Below are 18,439 nucleotides of genomic sequence, written 5' to 3'. Positions count from 1 at the left end.
AAATAGATCACACGTTAGAAAAGTTGAGAAACGCGCAAATATTCTCAAAATTCGACCTCAAGAACGGACCGGGTAAACACAATCAAGTAGCGGATGAATTATCCAGAAACCCAGTTTATGCATATCAACAACAGCCCCGAGAATGGTACAACACAAAAATAACAGAGGTAACCAACAACCGACAACAAGAGCAACACCGCATAAAAGAAGGAAGATTCTATAAAAAGATAACAAACCCAACATACGGAACAAAACTAGACCCGAAATCAGAACGGAAAATGTGCGTGCAGCAAGAGAAAAAAACCGAAATCCGACAAAAGAACCACGACGCCTTAGGAGCAGGCCGTATGGGCACGGCAAAGACGCTAAATAAAATAGCACAACCGTACTACCAGCCAGAAACCCAAAAGAAATATTACGATCAACAACGGAGACAGTGGGAAACCCAGCCCGACAGTTACGTATTAAAAAAAACATACCCGTTATCAGATGCGAATAAAAATTTTTGCGCGAAGCTAAGCCCAAAATACGCGGGACCATATAAGGTCGTCGGAAGGAAGTCACCAGTAATATACTTATTACGAGACGAAGCCAAGAGAAACCGAATAATAACAGCCCATATAAAAGACATAAAACCCTTCACAAAACAGAACAAAAAAAAAAAAAAGGAAATAAAACTAAGATCCCGACCGCCCCCTACAAATAACCCGCAGCAAAAACCGTATTAGAAAACCGGAAATAACGCCATTAAGTAGGAGCCACACCGTTACATTTGCTATTAGGCAAGAGTCCACGCCGATGAGAAGGAACACGGACACAGAGACCTCCCCAGTTGGACCGGAAGGTACCAACGGAGAAGAAAGGAAAAAAAATAAGAGGAGAGGGAAGCCGCGCAACGGCAACCACAGAAGGGGTTGCATACGGCTCCCCAAATACAAAAAACAGCCGTGACCAAAACAGTACAAACAAACGAAAAAAAAAAATGGAAAAACCCAACTGGAAGTTTAGGTTTCACTTATAACCCGTAGTCCCGTACAAACCTACAATTCATACAGATAAGTATCAACCGTTACCCGCAACCGCACGAACACAGGTGGACCCCAGCAGGCAGTACAGATCGTACAAGGTAGTCCAACAGGTTCACCGGTGATTTTTTTCCCGCAGGAAAAAAATCTTCACGAGCGGGAGGGGGATGTGACGAGGGAACCCGTCACGAGTCAAGGAACGTGCGGCTACAACACTGCGCCAGGCTGACGCAACCGCTGCCGACACCTGCGAGCCAGACCGTGCGCTACAACACTGCAGCGCCGCCCCCGCCGCCGCCCGCGCACCGCACCATACCCCGCGATAGTATATAACCGCGCCGCACCGCCGAGAGCGGAGTTGCCCGGCGTCCTCCGACGCGACTAGACCGGAGCGGTGCGATCTCTCGCGCAGCCTGGCTGGACGTGTGGGGCCGTCGAGTGACGCCCCCCTCGATTCCTCCTCTCCCCGCTAACCCCCTCTAGCCTCCCGTACCTACTAATTACCGCCTCGCCGCCGCGGTGCGATCGACCTCGCGCAGTGGTAGCGGAGTGAGGATAACCGCCCGTAACATCCGTACTAAACACTGACCCGCCACCGCGGTGCGATCTACCTCGCGCAGTGGAGCGTGGCCAGACCCGCCGTCCATCCCGTATCCACTAACCACCGCCTCGCCGCCGCGGTGCGATCGACCTCGCGCAGTGGTAGCGTGGTGTGAATAACCGTCCGTGCCGTCCTTACTAAACACTGTCCCGCCGCCGCGGTGCGATCGTTCTCGCGCAGTGATAGCGTGGACAGAATAACCGTAGGTTAAGTTCGCCGTAGTTTAAGTAGTGATTTAGTATTTAAGGTGTAGGTTTACTAGTTATCAATAAACAGGCATAAAAGCCCTCAGTATTGTGTATTATCAAATCGGTGTTTACATCATCTCCCTGACCTAGACCCCTGAGCTAGTCCGAGTATAGAAAGCCTCCAGACCCTCAGTGCGCAGCCGCACCTGGATCGTAGGCTAATGTTAGCGCGGCGCGAAGGTGCCACGGTACGTTTGCAATCTAACGTGGCAGTCAATCCCCTCGCCTGTCCGCGGGAGACCGGGGTTCGACTCCCCGCCGAAGCGCCACGTTACAAGTAGTTAACTCGTGTCTTACCGTGAGGATTTCACGATATTTTCCGTGGGGATTTGATATTTTGTATTAATTTAAAAGGCACCGTAAAAATATTAAAAAAAAAGTAGAGGAAATCTTTGACTTGGGCATTGTACGGAACCCTCTCCACGCGAGTTCTACCCGCTTTTGGCCGGTTTTTTGGGTACCGTTACTTAACTAACAGTAAATTGTGTAAATAAGGAAGTAATTAAGCAAAAACATGTTATTAATGCATATTCTGTTCCATAACAAACTTATCTACGGGGAAACTAGGCAAAAGCGTGATCCGTAAGGATGTGAAAAATGTACGTAGAGAATCCCCACAAAAAACATCAATGAAGACTTAGTTTTTAACCCCCGACGCAAAAAGAGGGGTGTTATAATTTTGACCGCTATGTGTCTGTCTGTCTGTGTGTCTATCTGTGGCACCGTAGCTCTTAAACGGGTGGATCGATTTGAATGCGGTTTTCTTTATTTGAGGGCAGGTTTTCTAGCGATGGTTCTTAGACATGTTTCATCGAAATCGGTTCAGCCGTTTTGGAGATATTGAACTTGAAGTGACAAAGTCGGAGGTTTACCAACTTTTTGTTTAGGTTATATATCGAAACAAGTAACAACTTTAGGCACAAGTTTACAAAAATAATCAAAATAATTGATGTGCGTGTTTAAATAGTAGATTGTACAACTAGAGCATAAAACGAGCCATTTTACCCGAAACGTTCAAATAGCCACCTGAGCCGGTACGGCAAGGGTGGATACACGTCGAGGGGAAAATGGGTTTAATGCTCGAGTTTTACACTGCTTTTGACTTCGATGGCGAGGAAATGAAATAACAACAGTGGAAACAATTGTTCACTTACTATGTACATTTTGTTTTTCGTGCATTACTAATTATACATTTTTAGTTTTATTGATTTATTTTGATTGATTTTGAGTTTTATATAAATTAAAAATGTATAAAAAAAATATATAGAAACTTCTTTGTTTGTGTCTGTTGACGCCTGATTACCTTGGTCTTAGACGAAGATTTTACTTTATGCACTAGAGCATAAAAAGTTATTTTATGTCGCCTAGATCCAGCATAAACACGAACTTTACGAGCATGAGAAGTGAAAAACTATTTTGACTGCCGACTGAAAGTTTTATCGTTTGTTAAAACGAGATCATTTTTAAATAATCTTACCTAATAGTTAAAACAACATAAAACCTGCCTGACTGATCCATCTTTACACCCTGGGATCCTGGATACCATTTATGAGAAGTGCACCCTAACCCTAAGACTATTCTAGCAAGCTTAAATACGTCTAGGTTACATTGTCCGTTAGGTGTCTTGTAGTTTCATCGCCTATCTTCCTTGAGAAGCGAGCCCCAGTTAAAACCTACGACCTCTGCTTGACAGGCCATATGTTAAACCACTAAGCCACCAGACTTCTACTTTTAACATGACTTTCTTTTAGGTTCCGTAGTCAACTAGGAACCCTTTTAGTTTCGCCATGTCTCTGTGTGTCTGTCTGTCCGCGGGTAAGCTCAGAGACAGTACTAGAAAGCTGTAATTTGACATAAATATAGATATCAGTCACGCCGACAAAGTAGTACAATAAAAAAAAGTAAAAAAAAAATTTTAGGGCACCTCCCAATAGACGTAAAGTGGGGGTGTTTTTTTTTCTCGACTAACTGTATATTGTGGGGTATCGTTAGACAGGTCTTTTAAAACCATTGGGGGGTTGGTAAGACAATTTTTCTATTTAGTGATCTGTTTGCGAAATATTCAACTTGAAATCGAGCGTCCGCCCCCTCTAAAATCTACTGATGGGTGGAAAAAATTGAAAAAATCAGAATGGTAGTAAACATATCAAATTTACAAGGACAATTATAGCGGCTAAGTTTGCTTGAGAATTATTAGTAGTTTAAGAGTAAATAGCAGCCTAAGGTATAAAATATACCTAAACTTGGAAGATTCAGTACACAATACGAAATAAATAAAATATTTGATTTTTTCGTATGGCTACGGAACCCTATCCTGGGCGTGTACGACTCGCTCTTGGCCGGTTTTATTTTTTCATACTCTTTTTAAACTTATTTGTCATCCCTAGAGTTCATAATATAAGTACATAGACATACAAACACGCTCCGATAAGTATGGCTTGGGCGCTGATTGGTATTCGACCTTGTGGCATCAATATACGTAGTTGTACATACATATACGTTTATACTATAAATGCGCATGCAAAAACCAAGGTGTGCCTGTTGCTATTTGCATCTCTTTCTATCTTAGTCAATGGAAGGGAGATGTAACATCTTAGCTAAGAGCTTTGTTTTTTTTAATGTAAGCAACTACACGATTATAAGAGCCCGATATTTGGAGTCACCTGCATTTATTATATCTCTCACAGCGCTGAGGAGCGTGCAAAAATGTCTGACACTTCCTAAGTAAGTGACATATTCAACTGGTTCCCGCCAATTTGTTTTTTTTTCTTACTTTTTTTTGGCAGAGTTAGTAGCCAGTAGCAGCAGGGCTACTACGAAACTCGAAGTTCGTGTCGTGCGGTCCCTCTGACGCTTATGCTATTTAATACGAGAGCGAGAGGGACGGTACGATACCAACTTCGAGTTTCGTAGTAGCCCTGCTGAGATGTGCGAGGTTGTGTCGCGATGAATGTGTTTTTATGAAACGTTGTGGTGGAAACAGCTGAGCGGAGCGAGGCGAGGTAAATAATAAATATTGATTGATTGAATTGATCTAGTCCCAAAGTAAGCTTAGCAAAGCTTGTGTTATGGGTACTAAGCAACGGATAAATATAATTATATAGATACTTAAATACATATTAAACACCCAAGACCCGAGAACAAACACTCGTATTTTTCATACAAATGTCTGCCTAGACACGGGAATCGAACCCGGGACCTCAAGCTTCCTAGTCAGGTGCTCTAACCACTAGGCAATCTGGTCGTCTAAAAGCGTTTCTATTGGTCAATGAAAAATATTTCCTCGCGACACATCCTCGCGCGTCTCTGGTGGAAACGCTGCTTAAGTTAACACAACACATGCTTTTCTGGCGTCACCTGTTCACGAAAAACCAGAGGAGGCCTGTGTCCAGCGATGGGACATAGGCTGGGATTATGATTAACACCGTCCAATTTCGTTCACCATCTGAATTTTGATCGTTGTTTAAGTTTAGATTACAGATGAGATACAAAACTGGGAAACACAAGAACAATAGCTGAAATATGAGGTGCATAGGGGAAATTCGTGTCTGTACTGTTGACCATCAGTGGTGTAATATAGCACGCGGTACGGAAATAAAAGTGGTTAGATTCCAAATTATTTTTCTGGTTTTTCTGTGCATCTATATTTCAGTTTGTATTTTCAATTTGGGATTATGATCATATAGGTCGGAGGTTCCCAAACTTTTTTCGTGTAACGTCCACTTTGAAAATCAGTTATTTTGTGGGGACCCCCATTTTTTTCACCCTCAAAACCCCAATAACATATTAGTCTCGCCTAATGAAGGCACAAAGGTGAAGCAGTTGACAGCAGGCAGGTGGTAGGACCTTGTGCAAGGTCCGCCCGGATTGCTACCACCATCTTGCTCGCTAATCCTGCCGTGAAGCAGCAGTGCTTGCACTGTTGTGTTTCGGCGTGGAGAGTAAGACAGCCGGTGAAATTAGTCGCATTTGAGGTATCCCATCTTTGGCCTCTAGGTTGGCAACGCATCTGCAATACCTCTGGTGTTGCAGATGTTTATGGGCGGTGGTGATCTCTTACCACCAAGAGACCCACTTGCTAGTTTGCCATTCAGTCGAATAAAAATAAAAATAAATCTCTAGGCCCTTACCGCCCCCCTCTAGACCTACAGCACCCACAAGGGAGCGTTATCGCCTACTTTGAAAAGGACTGATATAGATAATGATGACTAACAAGATCACCACAGGTTACCTTTAGCGCCCAGTGCCGGCAAAAACACATTTGCAAAGTATTGTTTGCCGGCCTGCAGACGAGTGTATAAAACAGTTTTTACCGCCTCCGTAGTTTATTGACATTCACGAAATCGTGCTCAAGATTACGTTCGGGAACAGCGTTGATTGTGACAGCAAGATCACTTCGGAAAAAACGCTGGGTCAGTTGCGTGGAGACGTATACACATTACGCAACATAATGGTTTAAACTTTCGTGATTTTCACTCGTAATTAAATATCATAATTAAAACATAAATACACAAGTGATATCTTTTTTTTTGTTTTTTTTTTTATTTATATAAGAAGGGGAAAACGAGCATGTCAGCATGGCAGGGTCAACTGATGGGAAACAATCACCGCCGCCCATGGACACCTACCAATACGAGGGGTATAAAAAAAGTCGTTTATTGACCAAAATAGTTCTTTTACATTGAATACAGTGTCTAGTGGGCCCCAAACTAGGCATAGCCTGTATCTTATCACATAATCGCCTATATCGGTATCACAGATGCATTGCCGGCCCTTTGAGGGAATGATAGGTTGAGTCTTCTTAAGGGCCAATGATACTAAGGTCTGTGTCTTTATTTACTTGTTTTTAATTTTTAAATATTGAATGAGGTGCTTTATAGGAGATGGCAGAGGTGCAGGATAAATCTGCTATGGACGACTGGGAAGGGAGTTAGGGAGGAATGTGGAGGGGACATTGCCGGACTCTCAAGAGCTAAAAAAACCCGGCTGCACGTCCCCAGGTCCCGGAGCTTACTACGGGGAGGAGAGGGTTGGAGGGGTTTCTTCTTATCTACTTACTAACAGAGTCTTGCTTCAGTCTCAATCCAGTGGCACCGTAGCTCTTAAACGGGTAGACCGATTTGAATGCGGTTTTTTTATTTGAAATCAGGTTTTCTAGCGATGGTTCTTAGCCATGTTTCATCAAAATCGGCTGAGCCGTTTTTGAGATAATGAACTTTGAAGTGACAAAGTCGGGCGTTTTCCAACTTTTTGCTGGTTAGGTTATTAATATTAGTACGCATATTTCCTTCCAGAAACGTACAAATGACACGCCAACGTCTAGACTTACATCCTCGCCTCGCCTTGTCTCGCTTGAAATAAAGTAAGGTGCACGTCAACGATAAAATCCAACGCGCGTTTTTTACAAAGCCACCGCTGTGCTCTAAGCTACGCACGCCCCGCAGGTGGCAACTGGTAATTCAATTAGCTTTACTTTTTCTAAAAATAAAAGCCATTTAAATAGATTAAAGTCTTTTTTGCCAAAATATATTAAGTTATTTTAATGAAAATATATTACTCTTTTTCTGCATTACTTTCGAATTAGCCTTGACACATTTAGAAAATGTAGCGGATTTTTTATACAAATCAAGTAAAAAGCAATCTTATTTCAATTGTCACAAAAGATTTGACACGCGAAGAGTCACTTTAAATATACACACATAGATAGAATTATTTAAAAAAAATCCGTTAGATGGCGCTGTTTTTAATATTGCTTATTTTGTCTGATTTTTCATACATTATTTTTATAATATTCTCAACGATAATAGGTTTAGGTTTAAAGATAATTTATTCTCAAAAAGAATTTTATAATTCATTTACTTGAGAAATTACGTGTACTTATACATAAGCGTTAATATTACGATTACAATTGCGAGCGCAAAACATGCGGCGGCCGCGATACTAAAATGAAAACAAAAATTAGGGTAGAAACTAAATACACCAAGAACCACAAAAGCTAAGTTCCAACATTATTTGTTGCGAAGAATGAAATGTTCAGCCAGTGTTGAGAACAAGTTGTTTTCCTTAGCTATAGTTAGCTGACTGAAACAGGGTGTCCTAATACGACGTCCGACGATAATCCCAGGCCCTACTTCCCCGCTGGGCACACTGGGCACGTGCCCAGGGCCCCGTGATCGACTGGGAGCTCCTAGTCCCTACTCTATTACCATTACCAAACTATAACCGATAGCTAAATAGTGCTTTATTATAGTCATAGGTGCGCCATTATCCTAACGTGGCCGCCCATACGTAAAAGACGGTAATGCACGACGACGACAATCCATCGACAGCTGACACAGCTGCTTAAAAAATTACGACTCAAAATAAAAAAAATTGTTAAGGAAAAATGGCTTAGTTTAGAGCCTCAAATGTATTTTTTATCTCTAGTTGTTTTCAAACCTTCCTGAAAAGTCACTTATATTCGATACTAGTGTTGACCTCCGGCTCCGCACGTGTAAATCATTACTTAGCCCTTGTTCGTCCGCAGGGTCCTCCAACACATCTTGCTGAGTCTGTCGACTGGCGCCACCAAGGAGGAGAACCTGCAGTGCGCGCTGTTCAGCCTGCTGTGCGAGCGCGTGCTGGCGCAGCGCCCGGCGCTGTTCCTGGGGGACTTCGGTGAGTACAACCTGGGGATCCAGCGACCCAGCATTCGAATCCAGTAATGCCCAGTACAAGTTAAGTGTGTCGCCGACTTACTCGCCTACCAAGATTTTTCCCTTAAGCCAGGTTTTCTTAAAGTGGGGTCCACGGACCCCTTAGGGTCTATGTGTATTAGGGGTCCTCAGTAGGACAGTCTGTAAACATATTTATTAGAAAAAAATCCAAAAAATATTTTTGACAGGGGTCCGTGACTGAAAAAAGTTTAAGAAACCCTGCCTTAGGCATAAGCACTTCCTCAAAATTTCCTTACTTTAACTCCCTCTAAAACCAAAATAACCCTCTTTTCCATAATAAGCTTAGCCGGTGACATTCCTGCCCCCTCTTCCCATCCCAGTAATCGATTTTTCTCGACTTCACGCCGCCATCTCATTCTCATTCTCGGACCTTCAGACGACCGCCACCTGACTACGAAGCTTAAAATCTGATAATAAACTAAATGTATTTAAGTATGTAATCTATATAAGTATGTTTATCCGTTGCCTAGTGTCCATAGTACAAGCTTTGCTTAGTTTGGGACTAGGTCAATTGGTGTCAAGTGTCCCATGATATTTTATTTATTTATATTAAACTAAAATCAAGTAAATAAAAGTAAGGACCTAGTGTCTTTGGCCCTTATGCCGATTATAACGTAAACGTTTTGCAGGGCTAGGGCTCCTGAAGTCGGCGGCGCTCCGCTGCCACCGGCGGCCGCTGTTCACGCGCTACCTGGTGCAGTGCGTGCGCACGGCGCTGCGGCTGACGCCCGCGCACATGGAAGGACGCGACTGCGTGTTCCACGAGGTACGCTCTAACTTGGGACCGGACAAGTTACACCAATGAGGGCTATCGCGTATGAATTCGCCACTAGAGGCGCTAGTGTAGCGTGAGGTCTCCGAAATGTCAAATCTCATAGTGTTTGGGTGAGCTACGCGGGTTTATTTGTAATTAGAATAATTTTGTGAATATTTTGCAATATCTGAAATTAATTATGGCAATTATGCGTTACGGGGCAATGAATGTCTGTGTTTTGAGACAGTTTTGTCTTTCGGAAACCTTTGTCCTCCCTTTTTTCCGAATAAAACGGGGACTATGCAACACTGTGGCATGCTCGATATTTTTATGTACGGTTTTAAGGTGTATTAAATATGATTTTAATCTAAACTTTGTTTTCGCGCCCGTAATGCTAACAACAGTGCGCCATCTATAAAAAACTAGTGAGCCAACTAGAAAACAACTAGTCAGAGACATACATTATCTTAACTCTTGATCAGGCGTTTTCAACCTTTTCGTTTTAACGGCACAGTTTTCGTTCATCAAAGTTTCACGGCACACCAGTAAAAAATAGCCAAGTGCGAGTCGGACTGGCGCGTAGAGGGTTCCACCCGCCCCGCTATTCCTTCCGCTCCGTTACCATAACAACCTGACAACGCGAATCGCACACGCCACGCGTCAGTTGTTTTCGTATTATTTTCTTATTAAAATAGCCATTCATAATTTCAATGCAGCATAGGTACACTTCGCGGCAATCGCGGCACACCTGAAAATATACGCGGCACACTGGTTGAAAACGTCTGCAGTAAGGCCCAATTTAGACTATACGAGAACTTGCATACAAGTTCCACTACATTGCGGTATTTCTTTGATCAACTAAATTCAACGTCCCTCAATAATCTGCGATGTAATGCAACTTGCATTCAAGTACTTGAATGGTCTAAATGGGACTTAAGAGTTAGGCCACTATCATTTGACCTGTAAATTGCCCTTAGATTTAACAGAAATCTAAAACAACACGGTGTATTGTATGGTATTGTAAGTTCCCCCCTCCCTTCCCCAGACGGACGCGCTGGGCGACACGCTGGTGACGGCGTGCGCGCGCGCCGGCGACGCGTGCGCCGCCGTGCTGGCCGAGCTGGTGCGCGACGCGCCGCCGCTGTTCCGCCTCGCGCACGCAAACACTGAAGGTAAACTGACGCAGGAAAATTATAGCAACTACGATTCTCTCTCTCTCATCCCAGCCTATATACGTCCCACTGCTGGGCACAGGCCTCCTCTCAGAACAAGAGGGCTTGGGCCATAGTTCCCAGTGCGGATTGGGTACTTCGCACGCACCATTGAATCGCTTCGCAGGTTTGTGCAGGTTTCCTCACGATGTTTTCCTTCACCGCAAAGCTCGTGGTAAATTTCAAATGTAATTATTGCTTGACAATTAGTAGTAGTTTAAGAGTAAATAGCAGCCTAATGTATAAAATATACCTAAACTTGGTAGATTCCGTACACAATACGAAATCCTTAGAAAAACATTACTTGATGTTTTCGTTATGGCTACGGAACCCTATCCTGGGCGTGTCCGACACGCTCTTGGCCGGTTTTGCCATTTTATTTTTAATCTGTAAAATTGCTATTATTTGAGACAAACAATACTAGAAGGCGGCGTGTCGACCAGAGGTGCGAGTATGGACGGTTGCAGGGGGGGGGAGGGCAGCTGCCCCCCCTGGAAATTGTATGTTCTACCTATGAAGCAGGATCCCTTGCGGGTGTTTACCCTATACACTACATATACCTTGTGTTTCATGTTGGTATCTCTTGTGTAGTTTTTATGACAAAACAAGCGCGGGTGATCTGACTTGCCCCCGCCCCCTGTACGCCCCTGTGCGAGGATGAAAGAAACGCTTCAATTACCTATCCTCGCACAGCACAGCTTTAGTAGAAGTTCCTATTGGTTCATGAAAAACACATTTTGATGATTATTTTATTGTTGTTTCAGGCTACACAGCGCTGCACGTGGCGTGCGCGCTGCACTCTGAGGCGGCGCCGCGTCTACACATCGCGCATGTGCTGTTGGAGCACGGCAAAGCCGACCTGTGGGCCGGGGTGTGTATGCAATACAATACAATGACACTTTATTAACCACAGAGTGCAAATAAATAACTACGGCCAAGTGCGAGTCGAACCGAAAAAAGGTTCTGTACCCTCTAAAAAATAAAAAAATACTTAACCTGTTCCAGTTTTAAAATACAGCGGATAGTGAAATACAGTTCTTGTATGTAATCTATCCTTATCATCTACTGAAATATATAGTTTAAATTCAAAACGTCTTGTATAAGTACAGTACAACCATAGTATGTCGCTCGGGACTCGTCAGTTTTCTTCGTTTTACTGAAGATTCAACTGAGAAAGAAAAATAAAACCGATCTTCTGTTTCGAGTTCCGATCGACATAAACGTTAACATGTTTTTTTGTTCCGTAGTAGGTACTAACACAAGTTGTGCTAACTGTAGACTAGGTCGAATGGTGTCATTTTTCGATATAATTATATGTAGAATTATGAATATTGGTCATTAACATGCGGGTTTATTAAGGATTACTATAGCACCTACGAAACGCCAGTGTTGCCATACGTGGCGCCTTTGACAGCGCCTGAGATCTGGACGCGGAAAAAACGATTGACAATTGACAATTGTTAGTTTGTAAAAGAAGTCTGAGGGGCTACTACGAAATTCGAAAATCGATGTTCGTATCGTACCGTCCAGTACCGTCCTGTCCGTCCGTCCGTATCGTATCGTATCGTAGCAATAAGGCCGCCTATTGCTTACCTTGTATTTTTTTCTCTGTGTATAGATCTGTTTTCTATATCGCTTAATATTTCTGGTGTACAATAAAGAGTCTTTATATTGTCCCGTTGACGCTAATATTATTTAATACGAGAGTGAGAGAGATGGTACGATACGAACTTCGATTTTCGAATTTCGTAGTAGGCCTTCTAGCCCGAGTCGAGTCTCAGGAACTGTTATGCGTTTCTTTATTATTAACGAGGCTTTTCTTTAGGTTAACATGAATGGTTGTGATAATTGCACTACTAAGATTTCAATGAATGAGTGTCGTATTGTTTTGGTTTTACGTTGACCACGATTAGTTGACATTTGTTAGATTTCCAAAATAGTTTGATTCCCCGTAGTTTGCCCATATTGATAATGTCGGGGTCGGATTCAGACTCTCTAAATTATATCTTCCGACATAAAGTCTGTTACCGGTTGCCAGGTTTTATTTAGGAAGGTTAAAGTAACGGCTTTTTGTAACTTAATTAATAAACTAAGATTCAGACTTTCTAACAAAATTATAATTGCCAGCAATGTACAGCAAAGTAAATGACAGCTGACAGATACTTTCATTATTACTTGTCAATTTACTTTGCTGTTGTACATTGCTGGCAATTATAATTTGGTTAGAAAGTTAACAAAGTCTGAATCTTAGTTTATTAATTAAATTAATGTCATGATTAAGTTACAGAAATACGTTACATTAACCTCTCTTAAACCTGGGTGCCGGTAACACACTGTATACTTATTTTCTCAAAAATGTCCGTAAAAGTTGACATTATTCTTTACATATCAAAAGGTGAAGTGCATACTTTATGGTCAGCGAAAAATTAAAAAGTTAAAAAGATTGCAGGCGCGCTAGCTCGACAATAATAAATTAGCGCGCCTGCAATCAGTCACAAATTTTTAAAAAAGTTAGAAAGGCCATGGAAATGTTGGCACAAGTCGTATACAGCCAAATCTAATGGCCGGTATCAGATATTTTGTTGGAACTTCGGACTTTTTTTATTGGGTCTGAAACAGCTTGTGGTGTTTTCGGTGGCAAATACAGCTGCAGTTTATTTTTAATGAAAAAAGGCGGGAAAGCATAAGAAAAATAATTGGAATAAAATTAAATGTTATGATATACTTTGAGAAAAAGTTTAGGCTATTTCAGAATTATTCATCATTTTTGAGAAAAGCTTTATATTAGTCTCGGCTGGAACAGCAATCGCTGGCTTCGTATTAGTTAAACGGACGAGCTTGCGAGTCATACTCAGCCAGCAATTGGCTTCTTCCAGGCCACGACAATAATCTACTATTATTTAACGGTGTAATGTCATGTGGCGTGTGTGTGTGTGTGTGTGCGCAGGACGTGAAGGGCGGAGACACGGCGTTGCACCTGGCGGTGAACTCCCCGACGTGCGCGCTGCGGCTGGTCGTCGCGCTGTTCCGGCACATCGAGCGCGCGCGCTGGCGGCAGCTCGCGCATGCGCCCAACAGGAGGTAACGAACCTAAGAGCGTTTTCACATTATCCGATCCGATATCGGTATCGGACGACGATACGATATCGGGGCAAGTAAAATGTATGAAATATGTACCTGTCTTTTACATTGTCCGGCCCGATATCGGATATCGGAGCCGACACCGATACGTTCACGGCACCATCGGACTCCCGTGGGCTGTCGGACGATAAAGTTTGTATGTGTGCTATGCGTGTATCTAAATTGACTGTGTGCGCAGAGCCCGATGCGTGGCGGCCATTTTGAGCCGGCCATATCGGAACTATTTTGTTGGAAATGGAAAGCAGCACATGGTGTCGGCTATCGGATGTCGTCTATCGTCGTCCGATACCGATATCGGATCGGATAATGTGAAAACGCTCTAACACAGCGTTTTAAACTTATGCGGGACTTACACTCTCGCATCGCACCTCGTCTCGTATCGATTGTAATTTGTAAATGAGCTTCCTGTTTACACTCTCTTGGCGAGTTCTACGAAACTGGTAGCTCGAAGTTCGTGTCGTGCGGTCCCTCTCGTTCTCGTTTTAAATAGTATAAGTGTCAGAGGGCCCGCACGACACGAACTTCGAGTTTCTTAGTAGCCCTTCAGTTGTCTTTGAGCTTACAACCTGCGCAGCACAAGGTTCGATCTCGAATGAAGCGAGAGCGCGAATGTGAACACCAAGCTCGCGTTCGTCGCGAGGTCCTCTGACTCGTGCCCATAACCCGCTCCGGACGCGAGCGCTGCGAGGGGCGAGGGGCGAGGCGAGCCGCGCGCGTCTGGTCACACTCACCTCGTACCTTGCCTCGCGACTCGTACGCTAGTGTAAATGTAGCATTAGAGAAAGGGAACATAGCCATACTACGTGACCCATTTATGGGGAGTTTTCTAAATACCAAGCTTGGCCACAGGGGCAGGGGAGGAGGCGTAAATTTTCGTCACTTAGTCAATATTTTTCTTCTTAATTATATTTTTTCACTTGTAATAAAAGTAGATCATGTATTCTTGTTAATACATATGTTAGCATGGCAGTAAGTTAGCGCGTCAGTTCCGTTGCACTTCGTAATTGCCTGAAGCAGCACAGTGAAGACTTTTTCGTTTTTAAAACTTGTTTTTGTCCACAGCTCGGTGACTCCCCTGGAGTATGCGCGCTCGCAGACCAAGTCTATCAGCCGGCCCTACCCACAGGAGGTGCTGGATTTCCTGAAGAAGTGCCGCTGAGACACACAGCTTCGACCACAAAAGGTAAGCTATAGGTAGTGCCACCAGAGATGAGGTCACGCACTCAAGAACATGTCATGTAATGACAACGGGATTTTGACATTTACTGATTCATTTCATTCATTCTCCTTTTATACAATCAGTACTTCATGTAGATGTGTGTGTAATCATTTACTTCAACTCTTGTGGCTACACCTACTTACATTCGAACGTATATTAAGGGTTTGTAAAGACGATTTTTCTATATAGTAATTTGTTTGTAAAATATTCAACTTTAATCGGGGCATAAAATAGACAGCAAAAAAAGCTTGTATTAGATTTTTAACCTAGTTATTATTTTTCTAAAATATATATATTTTTTTTTTATTTATTTTTTACGTACGGCGGAACCCTTCACGTACGAGTCCGACTCGCACTTGACCAATTGTTTTTATGTTTCAGAGGCACACTTCAACTCTTTCAGACGAAAAAATCACAATGGGTCAAAAATTAGCTGCTGTCAAAATGTCACCCTGCATCATTCAAGATTGGCAAATTCGCTAACGCATTCACCCACTAGAAGCTTCGGAACTTCTTCAGCTGCCGCAAACGCACATGTGCGTTCATACCTGCAAAATTAAGCAAAGCTGGACAAAAGTCACGAGAACGCCTATATGCGTTACTAGCAAGGAATGCAAACGACGAGATGGAAAATCGAGCGTCATATCTCACTGGTTGTATGAGAATCATATGATTCTTCTATGATATCTAATTGTTGTATTTTTACATCTTTAAAAATAGTTTACGTTTAATTCTTAAATGTTAGCTTAAGCTCTTAATATGTAGTCGTTGAGGTTATTTTTTATACAAATAATTGACTGGTTTACTGGCGTTCTTGGCATGAAAACTTTTTCCTGATACATACGATTTAGAGCTGTTCAAGATCAGAGTGAATAGGCTGTTACTGAGCCAGAGAACTACATCTTCAGCCCCATATCTACACTTACCATCAGGTAAGACAGAGGTTGATTGCTGGTCAGTTTTAAATTTAAAAAAATTCTATGTGGCATCTTAACTATACTAAACTTCGTTTTTTTAGCATTCGGAAGAAGGTAAGCGAACTTGACGTGTCTTTTTATTAAAAAACACTTTTGAAAAATAAGTCACAGCAAATAATGTAACAATCAGCAAAGTTATATGATCATTTACATGTTTTTGGTATCATAAGTAATAGTTACTGTTTTTTTTAAACGTTTTTCAATAAAAAGATTCCTCAAGATTGTTTACCCTTTTTCTAATGCTAAAAAAAGTATATATAGAATCTATCGTAGAATATTGTATCAGTTGCCATGAGATATGTCAGAGCGAACAGTGTCCAAAATAAGTACAATGTAGTGAATAATGTTTTACCATCGTATTTTGTCGGAAAAAAATTGTATTTATCTTGCTTTGTCAACTAGCTTACTGAAGTTTACTGAAGCTAATTGATACAGCAAGATAAATACGAACTTCTCCGACAAAACACGAAGAAAAAATACTGTTCAATAGAAAGCCACTGACTATAAAATTCCATATTTTATTGTCTTTATATAACGAAGATTTCCGCTATTCCGCATGCGATAAATGAGGGTTTCTTGACAGGCGATTATCCCTAGATGGCGTTAGTGTCGTCGGGTCCGTTTGACGTTGCAGTCTTGCTTGTGATTAGAACGTACTTTATTTCAACAAACATAATATAGTATAAAAAGAAACTTTAACAATTATATAGATTAAAAAATATCTAAACCCTGTATCTCTCCTACCCGGGGCATCGTGCCTAGCATGCTTGCGGCATTCCCTCGCCGCACGGCTAAGCTCAGCCTCTGAGCGAAAAAAGACCCGGCCCTGGGGTCGCCAGAGACGCCAACTAATTTATCCGACACCTCGCGAACAAATTTTTTGGTGTCGGATGACCACGGTCCTAAAGTTTCTAACGCAAGTGCCGCAAATATGTAATCATTCGTGAAAAACGCTTGTGATTGGCTCGTTTATCTGTTTCCAATCACAAACGTGGCGCAACTGTCAAAGTTGTCAAACGGACCACGCGATGCTGGCGCCGTCTAGCCTGTCACAAATCATTCTGCGCCGTCAGTCGCGGGGAACGTTGTTTTTTCTGGAATAGCTCATGGCGACGTTACAATTACAATAGTTCGCAGTGCCTTTAAGTCTAAGATATTTAACATGACATAATTAAATATTTTCATTATATGATGGCAACATTGCTCAATAAATAATTATAAAGTTTGTCTTGAAATATATTTGCGCCTTATTAACCTGCACAAACCTGCGAAGCAATTCAATGGCGCGTGGGAACTATGGCCCAAGCCCTTTTCTTCTTAGAGGAAGCCTGTGCCCATCAGTGGGACGTATATAGGCAGGGATGGATGCGCCTTATAATTTTCATTGTTTATGAAATTTGTTGTCTGATAAATATTGTCATTGTCGTTATTTTATAAATATGCATAATACTTTTGACTTTGTATGTATTTTAGTAAACAAATAATGAAATAATGTTAATAATATTATCATATCAATGCAATTTGATATTTATTATGAACAAGTTAGTTTTACAATGTTCATTAAATTTTTCGTTTTGCTTGTTTATGTTTAGATATTGCAGTCTGCAGTAATCTTATTATTTAATTTGTCGTATTTTTTCAAGATTATGATCAACATGGATCAACTTATGATTTAGTCTTAGTATTCTGTAGAAATAAGTGTTTCGACAAAATCATTCGACGGCGGTATCCGCCTTTGTTACCGAAAATGACAAAAAGATAGTTCTTAGATTAAGTTAAATTTCAATACTTCCGGTTTCCTTCAATGTTTTATCAGTTTTATGTTCGTTACATTTTGTTTAAAATCTTAATGATGTTATCGATCTCTTGCTTTCGCTTATTGATCTGACCGATAACCAACTTTACGAACAGATTATAATGAAATTATAAAAATATCCCACCATTTCATGTTTTTTTTTGTAAATATTCACTTATATGTAAGTTTATTTCTTTTCTTATTATGAAATTAATTGTACTAAAAAGGTAGTTACTTGACTTTTGGCGCCATTTCATCACAAAATGGCTGCTGGTTCTCATATGCTGAGTAACGCAATGAATTATAATGGTCAATGATACGTATCTCGCCTGATTTTTTGTATTTTCAACGTAAATGCAATGGAAATATACTTTGTTTACAAAAATAATTTGTTTTATTGAAAATAAGTAATTACTCTTTGGCTTACCGCTGTGGTGCACCAGGCATCCGCGAACTCCCATAATCCCATCGGCTGACTCTCGCAGCCAAGCCAAGCCCTACAAAGTGCAAGTTTCGAACTTCGTATCTTACCGTCCCGCTGACTCTTATAATTAAATTAATTAATTAATTATATTTTGACTTTGATCAATTTTTTTATGTATGGTATGGCGGTAGTTATAATGGGTTAACTACTCTGACACCTTTATGCGCTGCTAAGACGTGGACACCACCGCACACGACACCATTAGGTGTTCTTGGCGTTCAATGCAGCAATATGACAATCAGAGGGGCTATTACGAAATTCGAAGTTC

At 41.7% G+C, this 18,439-nt stretch overlaps 1 protein-coding gene across 1 annotated transcript in view; it reads left to right on the top strand.

Moving 5' to 3' along the window:
• LOC141444571 (uncharacterized) overlaps positions 1-18,075 on the top strand; it is a 52,060-nt gene extending 33,985 nt beyond the window's left edge. Inside the window, exons 4-10 of the mRNA XM_074110136.1 lie at positions 8,401-8,531; positions 9,220-9,356; positions 10,390-10,516; positions 11,320-11,426; positions 13,503-13,636; positions 14,759-14,879; positions 15,297-18,075. Coding sequence (XP_073966237.1) covers positions 8,401-8,531; positions 9,220-9,356; positions 10,390-10,516; positions 11,320-11,426; positions 13,503-13,636; positions 14,759-14,855 — 733 coding nt within the window. The 3' untranslated portion in view covers positions 14,856-14,879; positions 15,297-18,075. The remainder of the gene's footprint in view (positions 1-8,400; positions 8,532-9,219; positions 9,357-10,389; positions 10,517-11,319; positions 11,427-13,502; positions 13,637-14,758; positions 14,880-15,296) is intronic.
• The last annotated feature ends 364 nt before the right edge of the window (positions 18,076-18,439 follow it).

This window comes from Choristoneura fumiferana, chromosome 30, assembly GCF_025370935.1.
Source record: "Choristoneura fumiferana chromosome 30, NRCan_CFum_1, whole genome shotgun sequence".
Classification (NCBI taxonomy): Eukaryota; Metazoa; Arthropoda; class Insecta; order Lepidoptera; family Tortricidae; genus Choristoneura; species Choristoneura fumiferana.
The sequence above is the reverse complement of the archived record's forward strand: the minus strand, read 5'-3'. Positions and strand labels throughout refer to the sequence as shown.